This window comes from Ruditapes philippinarum, unplaced genomic scaffold (genome assembly GCF_026571515.1).
Source record: "Ruditapes philippinarum isolate M1 unplaced genomic scaffold, ASM2657151v2 ctg2415_1_1_1_1, whole genome shotgun sequence".
NCBI classification, from domain to species: domain Eukaryota; kingdom Metazoa; phylum Mollusca; class Bivalvia; order Venerida; family Veneridae; genus Ruditapes; species Ruditapes philippinarum.
The window spans coordinates 268,916-286,439 of NW_026860512.1; the positions used below are offsets into that span (position 1 = coordinate 268,916).

Sequence of the window (17,524 nt, forward strand, 5' to 3'; positions counted from 1 at the left end):
TCATATATATATTTCAAGAGTCTTGAAGACTATTAGCACTAACTCACTGCAATGTCTAGAGAAACTAAGCAGTTTCAAAACTACATCCATTGTGGTATCCCATTCAAATTCCTTTTTGGATCTAATTCCGTAAAATTTTGTACCATATTTTCAAATAATTCAAACAACTTCCAAGGCTTTTTTTACAGGCTTGGGGAAGCAGACCTTCCCCTAATTTTGGGTGAAAATAATATGGTATTTTTGTAAAAGGGGAAGAAAAAACTTGATGTAAATTCAATTTTTGGAAAAAAAAACAACAAAAAACTGCATGATTTTAAAGTTTTTTTTCTTTGAAGAAGCCTCCCTTAAAAGGGCCCTGCTAAGAGAAGGAAATAAAGCCCAGACTTCTTATCCAGATCTGCTTTGAATTAGGAACTCGAGAATGAAACTGATATATTTCCAATTCAAAATGCTGGGGACATTTAGTGGGGATTTTTCAATTTGTATGTCCTCATCAGGCACTTGTTTTTACCAGTCTTACAGTACTACCAAAGTCAAATCCCCTGCAATTCCCCTGCCAATGTCCAACCATTAATATACACAAATTGATTTTTGAAATCTCCTTTTTTTAAGAGAGTTTGACACCAGTTTTTTGCAGAAAGAATAAATGTAAACTTTCAATTCAGTCTTCAAATTAACAGAAAAAAGTCTTGTGATTCATGATTATTCATCCTTTATTATGCATGATAATGCTAAGAAAAAGCGAAACTCTACTTGCATCTTCAAAAAGACAGAATAAAGAATCTTTAATAGGTTGCAATTAGGTTAAAAGCTTTTTCATCATGTGGACATGATACTTATTTTGAATCCAGATACTAATTCAAAATCATATAACTGACATCTGAGTTGAAATGTATTATGTAAAACAAATACTACAAAACTCCAGTCTGATTTAAAATCACTTGATAGAATTCAGTAATTCCAAAATTGCAAGTCCTGCAGAAATGGAAATAATGTATGTTTATATCAAGTGGTCTCTTGAGGGAGGGGAAGGTATGGAGGGTTTAATATGGTTCTATAACAAAGGCAGTCTTTCAGTGCAGGTTTCTTAGTATAATATTCTTTTACTATTTAGGAACAATAAAGAATCTTTAATCATGACTTATGTATTGTACATATATACAAGTACAAGGTCTTGTTTATAATAGTGTCACCCCCACTGAAAGGGCCAGCCATTTCTGACTTATTAGACACCTTCAATTGCATACCATGTACCTCCCAACTCCTACCACTATGCCAGCCGCCAGGCGGATAGAAATCAGTTCCCATTCATTTTAACTACCTCGCGGCTAACAAAGCGGGCATTTGGGAACGAGTCCCACAAGAAACATTCATCCTTGAATTAACGCTCCTTGTGGGGCACGAACCTTCGACCTCCCAGTCCGAAGGCGGACACCTTATCCGCTTAAGACCAACAGTACCATATTAATAATGTGATTCATAATAACTCTTTTCCTTTAATTCATTCATACCTTCACTGCGAACAAGAAGTCAAAATATTTTAGGAGGTCTATTATAGAATACAGAGTGAAATTAATTAAAGATCAGGGGGCAAAAATAATTCCTCAGATATAATATAATACACTTCATGATCTGTCAGGTCATGATTTAGAAAATCTAATATCATACATTCAGTATCAGCAGTATACCATTCAAAAAAGCAAATTTCCAGATTTTCCCTATAAAATATTATCTCTAATTAGGTTCAACATGATACGTGGATAGGGGTCACTCTATATAACACATGTATGCGCACAATTAATGTCAATGCACATAATATAGAAAGTAAGAATTATTCTTCAACTTTGTCTCTGACACTTTAAACAATAAATAACTCCAGATTTGTCAGGGACACTGTTTTGTTTTCTGTCTTATTCTGCTTTGTTGAATTCGGGCAAAAGTTTCCTGAAACCAAGAAAATATTGGCTCATTTCAGGGGGTGCTTTTGTTAACAATTCAACTGTATAAATCTCATACCTCTTAATATAGCAAATGAAATTTCTTAAACTACATGTAAATCATATTTCAGAATAAAACAAATTAATTTTGACCATACAATATTCTTATTAACCATTACCACCTATGATCTTAAACGAACTTGTCCATCTTTCAATCTGGATAAAACCATTCATCATTTCTAGAGAAAAATTTCAATATAATGACTACTAACTGATTGTTCAATACTCCCTGGGACTGGGTTCAAACTTGCATCAGTGAAGTGTTTATACAATTCAAAGCCCCTTATGAACCATGCATGTGACCACATTCTAAGCCAATATCAAATATTTCTTTTAAATTTTCTGGTTCAAATCTGTCTGGGTACTTATTAAATGACATATAAATATTATTTGCTTCAAATAATTTTATCTCTGTTAATAAAACATGTATGTGATACTTGTATGTAAATTATATATGTAAGAAACATTTTATTAACCAAATTTGCATAACGTATGCAAAGGGAAAGCAAATATTATTAGGGATGCATCTGTCCTACTATATTATGAGTTAAACACTATACAATCATGTACACTCTAAACACACAAAACATGGAAACATGGAAATTCCTCAGCGAGAAAAAAAAATCAGCAGGATTTCAAACATCAGTCAGAAAAAAATATATTACCTATAAAACTCTCATAAATACTTTAAAGTATATATTATTGAAGCTATAAAACAGATCATAAGCCAATTAAAATTCACATTACATAAATTACCTACAGATCATACAGCGATGATCAAATAAATGGAATCTATTCAACAATTTATCAAAAATCTACTATAGAGAACAGAAATAAAATATATAAGCTCCAGCTTGAAAGGTTAAGTTCAATTACTGTAATTGAACTTTCTGAGTCTGATACAGAAAACGCTTGTTATGTAATTATTACAAAAAAAACTTGTTATGTAATTATTACATAAGTTTTTTTCTGTATCACTGACTCAGAAAGGAGTTCTTTTAAGCAACTTACCAGCTATATATACAAAATATTATATAAATATATGCATTTTTGTAAGATTACAATATTTAATCCTTCAAAAGATAAAAAACACCTATGATATTTTAAAATCTCCGTTTAACACATCGTTTTAAATTGTCACAACATAATGTATAATCCACTTTGAGAAAACTTTAAGCAGTAATAAATAAGTAGCCTAAAGTCCTTCAGCATGTTATGTAAATTGTTTGGTTTTTTTGTAAATGAAAACAATACCCACCATTTATCAAACAAACAAAAAAAATCCCAAAAAAATCATTATATTGTACATAAAAATATCCTATGTTTCTGTTAAGATCAATATAACCAGCTGTGTATAACAATAAACCGACATTGAAATATACATTATGTTCAAATAAAACACAAAAATGCATACAAAAAAATGCATATAAAATGCTTCATGAGGAGTATTATATATCCCAGGAATGTGAGAAAATGGTTAACCAATCGGCCATTTTTTTGTTAAAACTTAATTTTTTGATAATGTTTTGATCTCTATTAAATGTCATCTTAATTTCAAGTTGAAAGGATATACAATTTATTTGAACAAGTGTGATTATTGTTTGATTTCATAAAACTGACGAAACAAAAAAATATTTTTTGAATACACATCAAAATAATTGAAAGCTGTATAAAATTAAGTGTCATTTGTTGTGACTCCAGTATTCTTAAGAAGAAATACCTGTTATCTTCAAATTCGTAGTATTTGATAAGTGAAATAAATTTGGCCCGTAAATCAATTACATTTCAGAAGTCATCTTTTTTAACCCTTAAATTGATCGAACCCGAAATGACTCGGCCTAAAGCAACTAGTAAAGACCCAGGACAGTCATGCAGTCTGTCTGGCCACACACACATGCTAATCATAAGTCACTCATTTTTTTGTACTATGATACTTAAAACTTCAAACAGACTAGCTGTTCTTAGGAAAGAAAAAATCAACAACAGTTGAAAATAAAAATTAATTGTTTTTACTTATCAACATTTTGGCTTACACCATAATTAGAATAATTTTTAATACTAAAAGACAAAGGTATGTTATAATAATACATTACATAACATTAGTCATATACCCCATGCAATTGCATTGTGACAGACTTATATTACTTATATTTCATTCAAACTACTGTTCCAAGCTCATAAATTGTATACTTTGATATTGAAATCTCTTAACATAAAACTTAAAATAAATTTTTCCAAATTCAAAACTGGGCAAATCCTTCACACAGATTTGGGGGGATTCAGTCTCATGGTAACCCATCCTCCGACTCTGCTAGCTTTAAGCCATAAAAGCATAGTCCACTTTACCTATAAGATAATTGAGCCGTGTTATGACAAAACCAACATAATGGGTTTGCGACCAGCATGGATCCAGACCAGCCTGCGCATCCGCGCAGTCTGATCAGGATCCACGCTGTTCGCTATCAGTTTCTCTACTTGTAATAGGATTTGTAAGCGAACAGCATGGAACCTGATCAGACTGCGTGGATGCGCAGGCTGGTCTGGATCCATGCTGGTCGCAAACCCATTATGTTGGTTTTGTCGCGGCTCAATTAATCACAGCATTTCCTTTTCAAAATTCAGTGTGATAACAATTCATATAATGGAAAACCACATGAAGAAGAAAATCTTGAGGATTAAAATATGAGTCACAGTAATAAGTAACCAAACTCAAACAAAGGCCATGTGACCACAACAATATGCCTTTGACAACAACGAACTGTACTGTTATTTTTATAGTACTTCCACAAAGATCAAAGTGACTAAGTCTGATCAGTAGTTTGCTTTTGTTGTTTATTTTTTCCTTCTTTTGGTTGGGTTTTTACATTGCACCAACACAGTATAGGTCATATGGCGACTCCCCAGATTTACTGGTGGGGGAAGACCTCTGTGCCCCTCAGTACATTATTTAAGGCAGAAACGGGCACCTGAACAGACCCATCGAAGTTCCGTAAGCTAGCTGGATAGCTTTTTAAAATGGAAGCATCAGAGGTCTCTTTCACAGCTTGAACCCACAGGGGTAAGAGGCAAGTGGTTTGAAGTCAATGACCTAAATCGCTTGGCCACGGGAAACTGTCATTATAGTATAACAATATGTGTATATCATAATTAAAGTTAATTGAAATGATGTTTCTTTATATTCTGACAATACATGTAAAGAAATGGTACCCCGTTTCTCAAAAAAAGTTCAAAAATATTATAGACTATATTTTCTACATCTTTGCTAAATATATAATTTTGCTAAATTCTGATTATCTATATTATCAACAATGGTACAAACAAGAGCTGTCCGTAAGACAGCGCGCTCGACTTTTTTATTGCTTGCCAATAAAAAAAGTTTTTGCAGTAAAAGGCAATACAAGAATCTCTGTATTTTTAAAGTGAACTAGTTGTTTGATACCCTTGAATATTACAGCAATGTTTATATGACATAATTTATGGTAAAGTGAACAAGTGGATAGGAATGAATTTTTTTAGATTTTTTAAGTTTTTTAGTGCTTGCCTATAATACAAAACATTGACAGTTAAGGGCCATAATTCAAATAAAATCTTTGACAGAATTACCTTCTCCTGGACATGTTTGGGAATCATGATTGTAAACAAGTATTCCAACTTTCAAATTAATATCTCAAACAGTTCAGTCAAAAAGTGGACTGGTACTAAAAACTTAACCAAGATTCTAAGTCGATAAAAGGCCTTAATTTTTAAAACAAATCCTTGACAGAGTTACCTTCTCTTGCGTACAGATGGGGGTAATGATGTGAAATGCATTAAAAGTTTCAAAGCAATATCTCAAAGGGTTAAGGCAATAAGTGGATTTTACCCATATTCAATGTATTTTCTAAGTCAAAAAGGGGCATAATTCTGTCAAAAACCTTGACAGAGTTATGTCCTCTTGTCTGTTGATGAAGGTCGTGATGGTAAACAAGTATGGTCAGTTTCAAAGCAATACCTCCAATGGTTTTGAAATAAAGTGAGGTGGTACAAAAAACTTAACCAAGCTCAATACACTTTCTAAGTCAAAAAAGGGCCATAATTCTGTCAAAAACCTTGACAGAGTTATGTACTCTTGTCTGTAGATGGAGGTTATGATGGTGAACAAGTATGGTAAGTTTCAAAGCCATACTTGTAATACTTCTGAAATAAAGTGGGGTGGTACGAAAAACTTAACCAAGGTGTGACGCCAACGCCGACGCTAACGCCGACGCTAACGCCGACGCCGGGGCGAGTAGGATAGCTCCCCTTTTCATAGAAAAGTCGAGCTAAAAACAACACCTAATACTTCCGTAATGAGATCATAATAAGTAGCCAGGAGCCAAACAATTAACAAACATTCTTTTATCAAATAAATATACATAAAAACCTGGCTTACAATCTCAGGGGGGCAAAAAACAAGAACCATTAATTACATGTGATCACACTGTGTGTTTTTTTTGTAGTTTTACAAGAAATTACACTGAAACTAAGTAAACAGTTGTAACAATGAAACAATTCAGACAAAAATCTGTATCACTGAAAATAACCAAAAACAATTGACAAAGTAATTAAAGAAATAAATCATTTCATTGATAAGCAAGGAAATGTTTACAACTTTGTTAAATTTAGGTGAACTTTTCCCAATGTACTTTAGTCCAATTTTTGCTGGCTTTGTACCTGGGAAAGGCAAAAGCTGCTTCAAACACCTATCAATAACTGCCCTATCCCAGCTCAGAACCTAAACTACCGCCCCCCTCTCTCTTCCAACCACATCCATCTAGATACATGTACCAAATTATTTTCAAATCTGTGAAGTTTTTTTTTTAAATGAGATTTCTTCAATATGTACACTAAAAGAAGACATATTTTGTCTGGCTTTACAGAAATAAGAACAGGAAAGATGATTTTGGCTAAAACTGTTGACTTGCTTGGCATTTAAATACAAAAGGATGTTTTGTTTTCGTACTCTGAAATTTTTTTTTTCTATTTTCACTTTCCCACTAAAAACTACTTCACCTCTAACTCGAACCCTCTTTAACATACTGTGATACAATTGTACTTCATACATCATTCTGCTATAAACACAATGTCATACAAGCAAAAGAAACTACGCATTCAAAACAGTTCATACAACTCTGTTCTGTATATTATATATGAGCTGCGTTACTACAAAACCAACATAATGGGTTTGCGACCAGCATGGATCCAGACCAGCCTGCACATCCGCACAGTCTGATCAGGATCCATGATGTTCACAGTATCAGTTTCTCTACTTGTAATAGGGTATGTATGCAAACAGCATGGATCCTGATCAGACTGCGCAAATGCGCAGGCTGTTCTGGATCCATGCTGGTCGCAAACGCATTATGTTGGTTTTGTCAACATCCGCACAGTCTGATCAGAATTCTTCTGTTCGCTTTCCAACTTTATTTCAAGTAGAGAAACTTATAGGTAACAGCATAGATCCTGATCAGACTGTGCTGATGCGCAGGCTGGTCTGGATCCATGCTGGCCTAAAACCCACTATGTTGGTTTTGTCGTGGAGCGGCTCATAATTATATACTATGAATTTGCCAATTTCTAAAAATAAAATTTCTTCATGCTTAACTTACTAATTCCAGCCAAAAATAATAACATTTCAGACTATTAATTTCCTCAATTAACAATATCAGATTTCTATCTGAAAAATATTTTCTTCAGTATATTAATATAATAAAGGATGCAACTTAACAATTAATAAGTGTGTATAACCCCTTGACTCATGATACAGCCTACCAGGTTAAAAGTTAAGTGAGAGTCTAGCCAGATTTAGTTCTTTGATAATGTAACAAATATAACAAACATATGAATATTTCCAAAATTAAAAGAAATATAATTGTTATTGTATAATGTGTTCGATTTTAAGTCACTGCAAACGTCCTAATGATGACTTTCCAGCTATATCAGTGGTCAAGTTTAATTGTAATGGAGAAGTTACGCCTCACCCAAGAATCAAACCAGTGACCCTCTAGATTGCTAATCCAATGCTCTCCCTTAATTTAGGTATGCAGCAGACAACCATTTTTTTTAAAAAAAAAAACATTAATATTCTTAGAAGTTTTTTTTAGCTAAGTCTATGGTTGCTGGACACTAAGTTTAAACAAATATCTAAACAAAAACTTCAAAATATACCAAAAACGCCCAACCTCATAATGTAAAATTATATTGTAATATACAAAAAAACATCGGAAAAAAACTGTTCAAACATGATTATTACTTTTAACACTAATGGGTAAACAGTGTTGTTCTCACCCCACGTTAATGTATACAGACTTAAAAAATGTCATTTCAATACTTAAGATGACCGTGTTTGGCCAAAATAACTCGTAGTTTGACCTGTAGCCGATAATTATCTTGGCTGAACGTTGAAAAAAAGTTAATAAAACCCGAACAAACTAAACTGTACAAAAACTAGGCATTTATAGAAATAATTTGACCGTAAAATTGAAACAAATTGTATCCTGCTTTAAGTTATACTTATTATCCTGTATCATCACCACACCTTGCAGTAAAGGGACTCCACAGAGGTTTTTTGACATGACGGGACTGGAAATATTTTTTTTAGATTATTACTCTATTTGATGTTGATCTATACTAGTAACTTATGTGCAAAATTTCAGAGCATTAACTCGCTCTGTTTTTCCATAATACTTATTACAATAGTGAAAAAGTACCCAAAATTGAAAAGCGTTTAAACGCTTTTCACTCAAATTGTACAGAGAATAGCACATACATACGATTTTCAATGTATTTACTGTATATTTCTTAGTTATATTTTATTTATATTTCTGTTTTATGTGCTCATGTTGATCTATGCGAAAAATCAAAATTTTATGTTGTTAGGTTTATAAATCTCAGTGGAGTTCCTTTAAACCCCATCAAGGTATATCAATTTGGTAAACTTTGCACCATTCAAATACTTCTTAATAGATGTTCAACTAGGTATAAAATCATCTTATCCGATTTAAGATACGTCAGTTTTTATCAAAATCAAAATGTTCAACATGCATGAATTATACCAAAATAGCAAAAAACAACTAAATTTCATTCAAAATCAAAATAGTGTCTTCAAATAAAACGGTGCTTTAATTAACTTTAAAATCAGCTTTGTTCGGGGATTTTTGTTTTGTTTATTTCTTTATTTTAATATTTTTATACAAGAAAACATGTTAAGTCAGCTGAAATTCCAATTTGTTTTTTTTTTTTGTTTCTCTGTGTTCATTAAATACAGAGATGATTTTGCAAAGTTATGCCATTCAAAAATATCTGGATCTGACTCAAATTTTCAACTGTCGGAAAGATTGTGTTTGTTTTTATTGGTTGATACAAGACGAAGCTGCCAAATTTTTCACAGAATCTCCAGACTTTTCAAAGTAACAGATTTCATGATGCACACTAAAACATAACTTTTCACCCTGAGTGTCTTAATGTGACATTTTCTGATATTAATGATTTCGTTAAATATAACAAATACTTGACAAATTAAAGTTGAGGTTACATGGAAGCCTCTAGCTGTTACATGGCACTAGGGAAATATGTTGCTTTTTGTTGTATTTAATAAGTTAAACAGACAATGTAACAGTCTTACCGCGACTTTTCAAACTTTCCTGGGTGTTAGAAAAAATCACAAGTGTCCCTTTGTGCATCATTTCCATTGTTAAAATGGCCCTAGAGTCAAACCACCAATCTTTGGTTAGCTAATTAGGTAGCCTCGTCATCATATGTAATCCAAAGTCCATGACGGGATTTGAACTCACAACAGTAAAGTAATTATCAATAATTATTAATCATGGGTATAAAATGCCACTCTGATTTGTAACAGTTGACTGCATCAATATTCGGTACAATCGGGACACCTGAGAAGAACTGCTGACATTCTGTAAGCTACATGTAGCTATATAGCTTCCTCACATGAAAGAATCCAAAGTCCATGTCTCAATTCCAAACCACTGTGGTGTGGTTTCACTGGTTTGAACTCAACAATTTTAACCACTCGGGCACGGACGCCCTGCCAATCTTTAAAATTCTTAACCTGATATTGATTCCCCCAAAACAAAATACAAGGTGAACAAGTCCTTTTAAGACATTCAGATAAGAGCTAAACCAACCTAACTAGGCAAGCAAAAACAATAACATCTGTAACAGTTATTCAGATAATGTTACATTATACAAACATGATTGGTAAATTATAATAGACCAAAATAACCATCATGAAAACTTGCTCACTTCTGCTTATTGAACAGAACAGTCCTTGTACAAAATGTATAATACTTATGTCAGATATAAATCAACAAGAGTGCCTTACCTGGGGGTTTTGATGCCTGTTTGTAGGGTGCCAGTAACTTCTGTTTTTTCTTATCATATCCTTTCTGTGTTATATCACCTAAAAATATATATATTATACAACTGTATACAATCATATTTTTGATAAACAACAAATAACTGACATCTGATTATGACAGCATACATGTAGTTCAAAGATATTATTATTATTATTATATTACTAAAACATAATGCAAGCAAGAATTTCCCTTAATACAGGTTTACCATTACACATGTTTTGAATGCCTTTTTACTCTTTAACAATTCATTTATTAGAAAAAAAAGAGCTTAACACTAATAATTATATTCAAATACAGTCGACTCTCGTTATCTCGAAGTCATTGGGACCGTCCAAAAAATATCGAGATAACGAAATGTCGAGATAAACATATTAAGGTTAGAACAAAGCGAAACTGATTTTTAAAAAAGACATGTGCATACTTTATGTCAAATAAACTATAATATCCCTATGTCTTGTTTTCATAGGCCTAGTCAATATTTAACAAAGTAACATTAGCGGATGTTTACCAGCGGAAATACGGGTGTCTGTGATAAAAAACACATAGTGAGGTTACTCAGTAATACACCAATATAGTGAATCGGATATCGGATATGGTTGATTCGGATATCCTCCTGGGTTATTTATCGGGTCTTTCTCGAGATTGTTCTACCGCTGATTGATTTGGTGGTGATGTTGTGAAACAATATTGCAACGATAGCGTTTCTATACTTTCACTATTTCATTTACATTTAAAGTCATAATGAATTGATACAGTGTTTGAATATTTAAAAAGAATGTAAAATTCAGTCATTTTGGACATAAGTCAATCAACTCGCTAAATAGATTAACTTTTATAAAAACAGCTAAACTTGCTACAAACATAATTGTCATTATGACCAGCGCTATTAATTGAGCAATTATCGTCTAGATTGTGTTTTTCACACGTCTGAAGGGAACAGACGAAAGAAAACTATAAGTCGAGATAAACAAAGGATAATAGTGTGAAAATAACTGTTGGGGCTGAAATTTTACATCGAGATACTGAAAATATCGAAATAGAAATATCGAGATAAACAAATATTTCCAATATAGATAAAGAAGGAAGAAAATCGGGACTTTCAAAATTTCATCGAGACAACGAAATATCGAGAAAAGCGATGTCGAGATAACGATAGTTGACTGTATCAGTGTTTGGTGTTCATACTAAATAGGTATGAGCTTTGAACATACAAAGTAGATGGTTAATAGTTCATCACAAGATTTTTTAATACCTGCAAATGATCAACATATCTGTGTCCCTTATATCTTTAAATCTCAAGAGTTAAGAACTCTACAACAACATTCAGATACTGATACCTTATATTACATCTACTAAACAACAACACTGAGACTCTACAAATAAATTGAAGAACCAGAGTTCAATCTATAACATCCCCAGATTTCAAAATGCAGAAATTAATTCAACTGTGTATAAATCATCTGTCACTGACAATGTCAAACCAGAGGTGAAGAATTTACCAGAGAAAACAAAACATTTTTAGCAGAAACAAAAATACATCACTCAAGGAAGAAAAATATTCTATCTTGTAAAGTGGTCACACAGATAACTTTAAGAATGGTAAAGCTATTAAATAACTGAATTTGCAGCAAAAAAAAATCTCTCAGGAAAAAAAATGTGTTGAAAATTAAGATGAACAAAATGACATCTGGTGTTATGAAACAATTTAAAATACCATTTTGTTTTTGTTTTTTTCTTCATTGATTTATACATGACAAAATACAACATCCTCAACAGGGCCAAATTTATTCAGGATTCATTTATTCTAGGATAGCATCTTCAAACATTAAAGCACCATAGCATTGAAGAAGCTCTTATTTTCAAAGATTTCATACTTTGTAATTCAATATTTTTATTTTGTAACTTTCAATTGGGAATTTATTCCTGTGTATTGGGAAAATAATATATTATTTTCAATTGGGAATAACGGCTATAAAATAAGCCCTTAAAAAAATCCCCGATTAGATCACTCTCCCAGCAAGTGTTCATAACTATCCCATTCCATGAACATTCTTTCATATATATATATAAAACATTATATAAATATATAAAAAGACATATAAGAATATGTCAATTATTCAGTCTGTGCTTGCAGTCATTCATTAATTAATTACAACACAAGCACTACGATGCACCATGCATTTCTATTGCACACACATGTGCATTTAACATATTTTCAGAGAGATCTGTTTTATATTCCTCGTTAGCTTTCATACTTAACATTCCCTCTATCCTGGCTAACTTAAGCTAAATAAAACAGTAAAATACTACCAAAAAACTTGTTTCTTTCTTTCTTTTGTTTTGTCATTACCTTGTATATCACCCTTGAGCTTAAATGAGCATATATTAATGAAACTATACAAGTATTTAATTTTTTTTGCCGACAGTATGTACACAAATGTCATGTATATTTCGAGAATATTTTGTTTGTTTGTTTTGGGTTTTACGTCACAGCGACACAGTATAGGTCATATCGCGACATTCCAGCTTTACTGGTGGAGGAAGACCTCAGGTGCCCTTCCGTGCATTATTTCAGGCACAAACGAGCACCTGAGTAGAACCACCGACATTCGTCCTGGTCGGGATTCGAACCAACAGCGGTGAGGGGCAAGTGTTTCGAGAATACCGGTATAATTATAATATTATTACAAAGTCAAGCCATTAACTGCAACTATTTTTCTTATATATAAGTTTGTTACATCATAGGGTCTGTTGTGTATTTCTTTAGATATTATACTAGATATTAACTCCCTGACTTGCTCAATTAGAACAGGGTAATAAAACTGCCATAAAGAAGGCATAATCACGAACTATGTGAGAAAATTGGCTCTCGTAATCAGTTATTATATTCTTTAACATGAGTTGAATATGAAACCTACATTTCAAACAATCTCTTGATGTAATTAACATGTTCTACTCAAATCTGAGAATTATTTATAACATTTACTATCAAAACAATTTACAAATTTGCTTTCATAATAAAACAAATTTGAGCCGCGCCACGACAAAACCAACATAATGGGTTTGCGATCAGCATGGATCCAGACTAGCCTGCGCATCTGCGCAGTCTGATCAGGATCCATGCTGTTCGCTATCAGTTTCTCTACTTGTTATAGGGTTTGTAAGCGAACAGCATGGATTCTGATCAGACTGCGCGGATGCGCAGGCTGGTCTTGATCCATGCTGGTCGCAAACCCATTATGTTGGTTTTGTCATGGCGCGGCTCATTTCTATGAATAGTTTATACATTCTACAATGCTTTTTTATAATTACTAGAACAAGTTGGTTGCCAATTAGGAAAGAGGACACAATGCTATTAAAATTATCAAAATTAGTGTTTGCAACTTATAATTTGTATTTACAAAGACAGGGAATACTAGCCAGACGGCCTTTATCAAGAGTTGATCTTTTAAAACAGGTTTTTTGCGTTACTCTATTGATCATCAACTGTGAAAATGAAATACATTGTTGGTTTGTCTATACCACTAGTATAGACCCACATCTTCACATACATTCATACTGTCTGAGTACATTGAAAACTACTACATACTAAATTAAAGCAGCATGCCTCCAGATTCTTCTTGATTTTCATAAAAATTTTGGAAATGTATTTAAAAAGAAAAATAAATGTAAGATGAACAAATAAAGTCTTCACAACTCTGGAGTTTTATATTATGACTTAATTACTATCTACAAGCATTTATTATTTGAAGCCAACCAGGCATATCTGTCTACCTTTTTTCTTTTTTACAATTTTTAAGAAAAACCTATCCCTTAAAACAAAGAGACCTTAGACAAAGGACAAAGAACTTGGTGTAATTTGAATATGTTTTTTATTCTATAAATAATTAATGAGGTCCTGAAATGACTATAAATAATAAAATAATGCTGAATATTGGAAAAATCGAATGATAAAATCCATGTTTCTGAGTTATAATCAACATGCATCATGTGTGAGCAAACATGAACTTTCATGTTATTTTAATTTATAAAACCTCCTTTTTTAAATGCAAGGCTGTATCTCATAAAACATATTTTTATAATACTTATAAATTGTAAAATCTGATGCTGTTTCCGTAATCATACAGTTGATTCTACCATAGAAAGTCTCTGTTATATTTAACACACAAAAATATTTTACATGTAAACAGATAACAAAATGTTACACTGTTATTTTAAATATATTTTTGACATGCTTTGGGACTGCTTGTAGTCCCATGTAGTACTTAAAATGAGCCGCATCATGACAAAACCAACATAATGGGTTTGCGACCAGCATGGATCCAGACCAGCCTGCACATCCCCGCTGTCTCATCAGGATCCATGCTGTTCGCTATCAGTTTCCCTACTTGTTATAGGGTTTGTAAGCAAACAGCATGGATCCTGATCAGACTGCGCGAATGCTCAGGCTGGTCTGGATCCATGCTGGTCGCAAACCCATTATGTTGGGTTTTGTCATGACGCGGCTCAAATCTATTTTGAAAATTCTTGTCAGCACCCTAAACCTGCACAAACAGCTTTTTACAATCATGTTTGAACAATAAAATCACAAATTTTATCATTTTAAAAATCAATAGAATTACTAAATAATAGTTATGCACTAGTTTAGTGTACATATACAATGTACATCAATATATTGGGGGGAAAAAAACACAATTTCTATGTTAACGATTTTACACAGAGCACTACATCAACATTATCATTATAAAAAATAAATAACAGAACTACACTCTATTCATTTCCTAGACAGTAATTTGTGGTAATACAAGAGAAATATAGCATACAGTATGTGAGTGAGCGTTATTTCAGATTAACCGACCACTTCCAAAATGGATCATCTCCCATAAAAATATACAGTGAATGAATCACTACCTATACTTCACAATGTTTATATCATTCAACTTTTGTTTATTTAACTTACTGGACCATAATTTTTACCAGTTACAATGACTTTGGTTTTATAAATTTTATTTACTGGACTGTTAAGTAACAATTTATTATGCAGTGTTAAAAAAAAACAACTTCCGTTATTTATAGTATTACAATAGATGAATAGTGTATTATCAAGTTAAACCAAATGACTTAGCATTTAATAATAACAACAAAAGAAAAAAAAGAAAAAAAAACCTGTGGTCATTATTACTCATATTCATATAATTGTTTATATACAATGTATGATATATACAAATAATGATTAAACAATAAAGAAAAGGCTGACAATCGCTTGTTAACATTCCATCACTTCTTTTGTTTTATTTGAAACTATGCATGTAAGTATGGATAATAAATGCCACTGAAGATGATGGAAAGGCTGAAAGTTACCGCAAATTTAAATTAACAATTTCTAAACAAAATAATTATGTCATTTATATTACAACAATAAGTTTGTCATGACCTTCTACAAGGTGATAGTAATAAGTTTTGGATACAATCCACTCCCCCGCCCACCCCGAAAATGAACGTGTCAATCTTTTAATCAGGACAAAACAATTAATGAGCCGCGTCACGACAAAACCAACATAGTGGGTTTGCAACCAGCATGGATCCATGCTGGTCGCTATCAGTTTCTCTACTTGTAATAGAGATGGTAAGCAAACAGCATTGATCCTAATCAGACTGCGTGGATGCGCAGGCTGGTCTGGATCCATGCTTGTCCCAAACACACTATGTTGGTTTTGTCTTGACATGGCTCATTCATCATTATTTTCAGGTACAAGTAAAATTACACAAATATAATATACTGAGTAACTGAATAGCAAACAATGAAGACCACGATTGGATGGCATGTAAGTGCTGGGCGGCAGAATTTGTCTGCACTGGTTGCAGCATCAATATCAACATATAATCACCATAGTGCAATAACAGGTTAACTCCTATTAATTTTAGAAGGACTTAACCTGCTACTGTGCTATAAAGGTGACAAAATGCAAGTTGTTCATTATCTATTAAATATTCTTCTATCATGTCCTCATGGGCTTACAAGCCTAATAAGACTTGAATAAAAAAAAATATATAAACTGTCAATATAAAAGAATTTTCTGTCACATTATTTTACATTGAAAAATGCTAAGACATAGTCATACAGGAATTGTTACGGTAACAACTTTCATAATATGAGTACAAACCAAAATGAAATGATCAGGAATTTCTCAATTAAAAGGTTACTCAGGTCGAAACACAAAAAGGCTGCAAGATATCTCCTAACATAACAGATCAAAAGGTTACTCAAGCTGATAACAGGTGCAGGACTCTGGTGTATTAATACAACATATATTATCAGTCTGATGTATTCCTACACTCACATCTGGCATAAGTGTCAAAATGACCAATCTAATAGCTAATATATATGTAGCCGATATGAGGCTGAATCATGAGAAATTATCTCCTAGAGTTCTCACATGTGATGATTACAAATATAAACACAAAGAGAAAAATTTTTACGCAACACATATTGTTTTGTAGTTTCTTTGTCCTGAAATCTTATAATAATGACTGAAATAGTTAAACATTAAAAAATATTAAAAAGAATTGCGCTCAAGATATTTTTTAAAAAAAATTCTGATAAAAACATGTGACACAGTTTTTTTTATTCGTCAAAGATTGAAGTCTTTATGCACTTTTATAGGAAAATAGTACATTCTAAATTTCAAAGGTCACAATAAAATTACAATGTTTTATATCATTTTGAAATTCTCCAACAATATGACAGCCAAATTACATACATGTATGCAATCTAATCTTAAGGACATGTAAAGTAAAGTTAGAGAAGTCCTGCAGTTTGAATAATCCAGCTCAAAAAATTACTTAATCTTGTTAACTTTCAATGAAAAGCAATTAGATTGTCAGCTAATTCTTTTCTTTTATATAATGCACGTCAAATGTACCTAAAATTTAAACTGAACAAGATATGTTTGTAAAACATGTATGCCCCCTATCAGCAGCCAATTAGTCATGTGATAAGGTTATTATGCATGACTTCTGACCCAGTGATCAAACAATTTATAAGGGTTATCAAGTATCTACTGGTCATGACCTTAACCTTTGACCCCTTGACCCAAAACTCAATAGGGGTCATCTGCTGGTCACGACCAA

General features: G+C 32.4%; 1 protein-coding gene across 1 annotated transcript in view; it reads right to left on the bottom strand.

Annotated features, from left to right (window-relative positions):
• Positions 1 to 10,481, bottom strand: part of LOC132760423 (disco-interacting protein 2 homolog C-like) — a 65,862-nt gene extending 55,381 nt beyond the window's left edge. Inside the window, exon 1 of the mRNA XM_060752402.1 lies at positions 10,357 to 10,481. Within this exon, the coding sequence (XP_060608385.1) occupies positions 10,357 to 10,471 (115 nt within the window). The 5' untranslated portion in view covers positions 10,472 to 10,481. The remainder of the gene's footprint in view (positions 1 to 10,356) is intronic.
• Between the last annotated feature and the right edge of the window lie 7,043 nt (positions 10,482 to 17,524).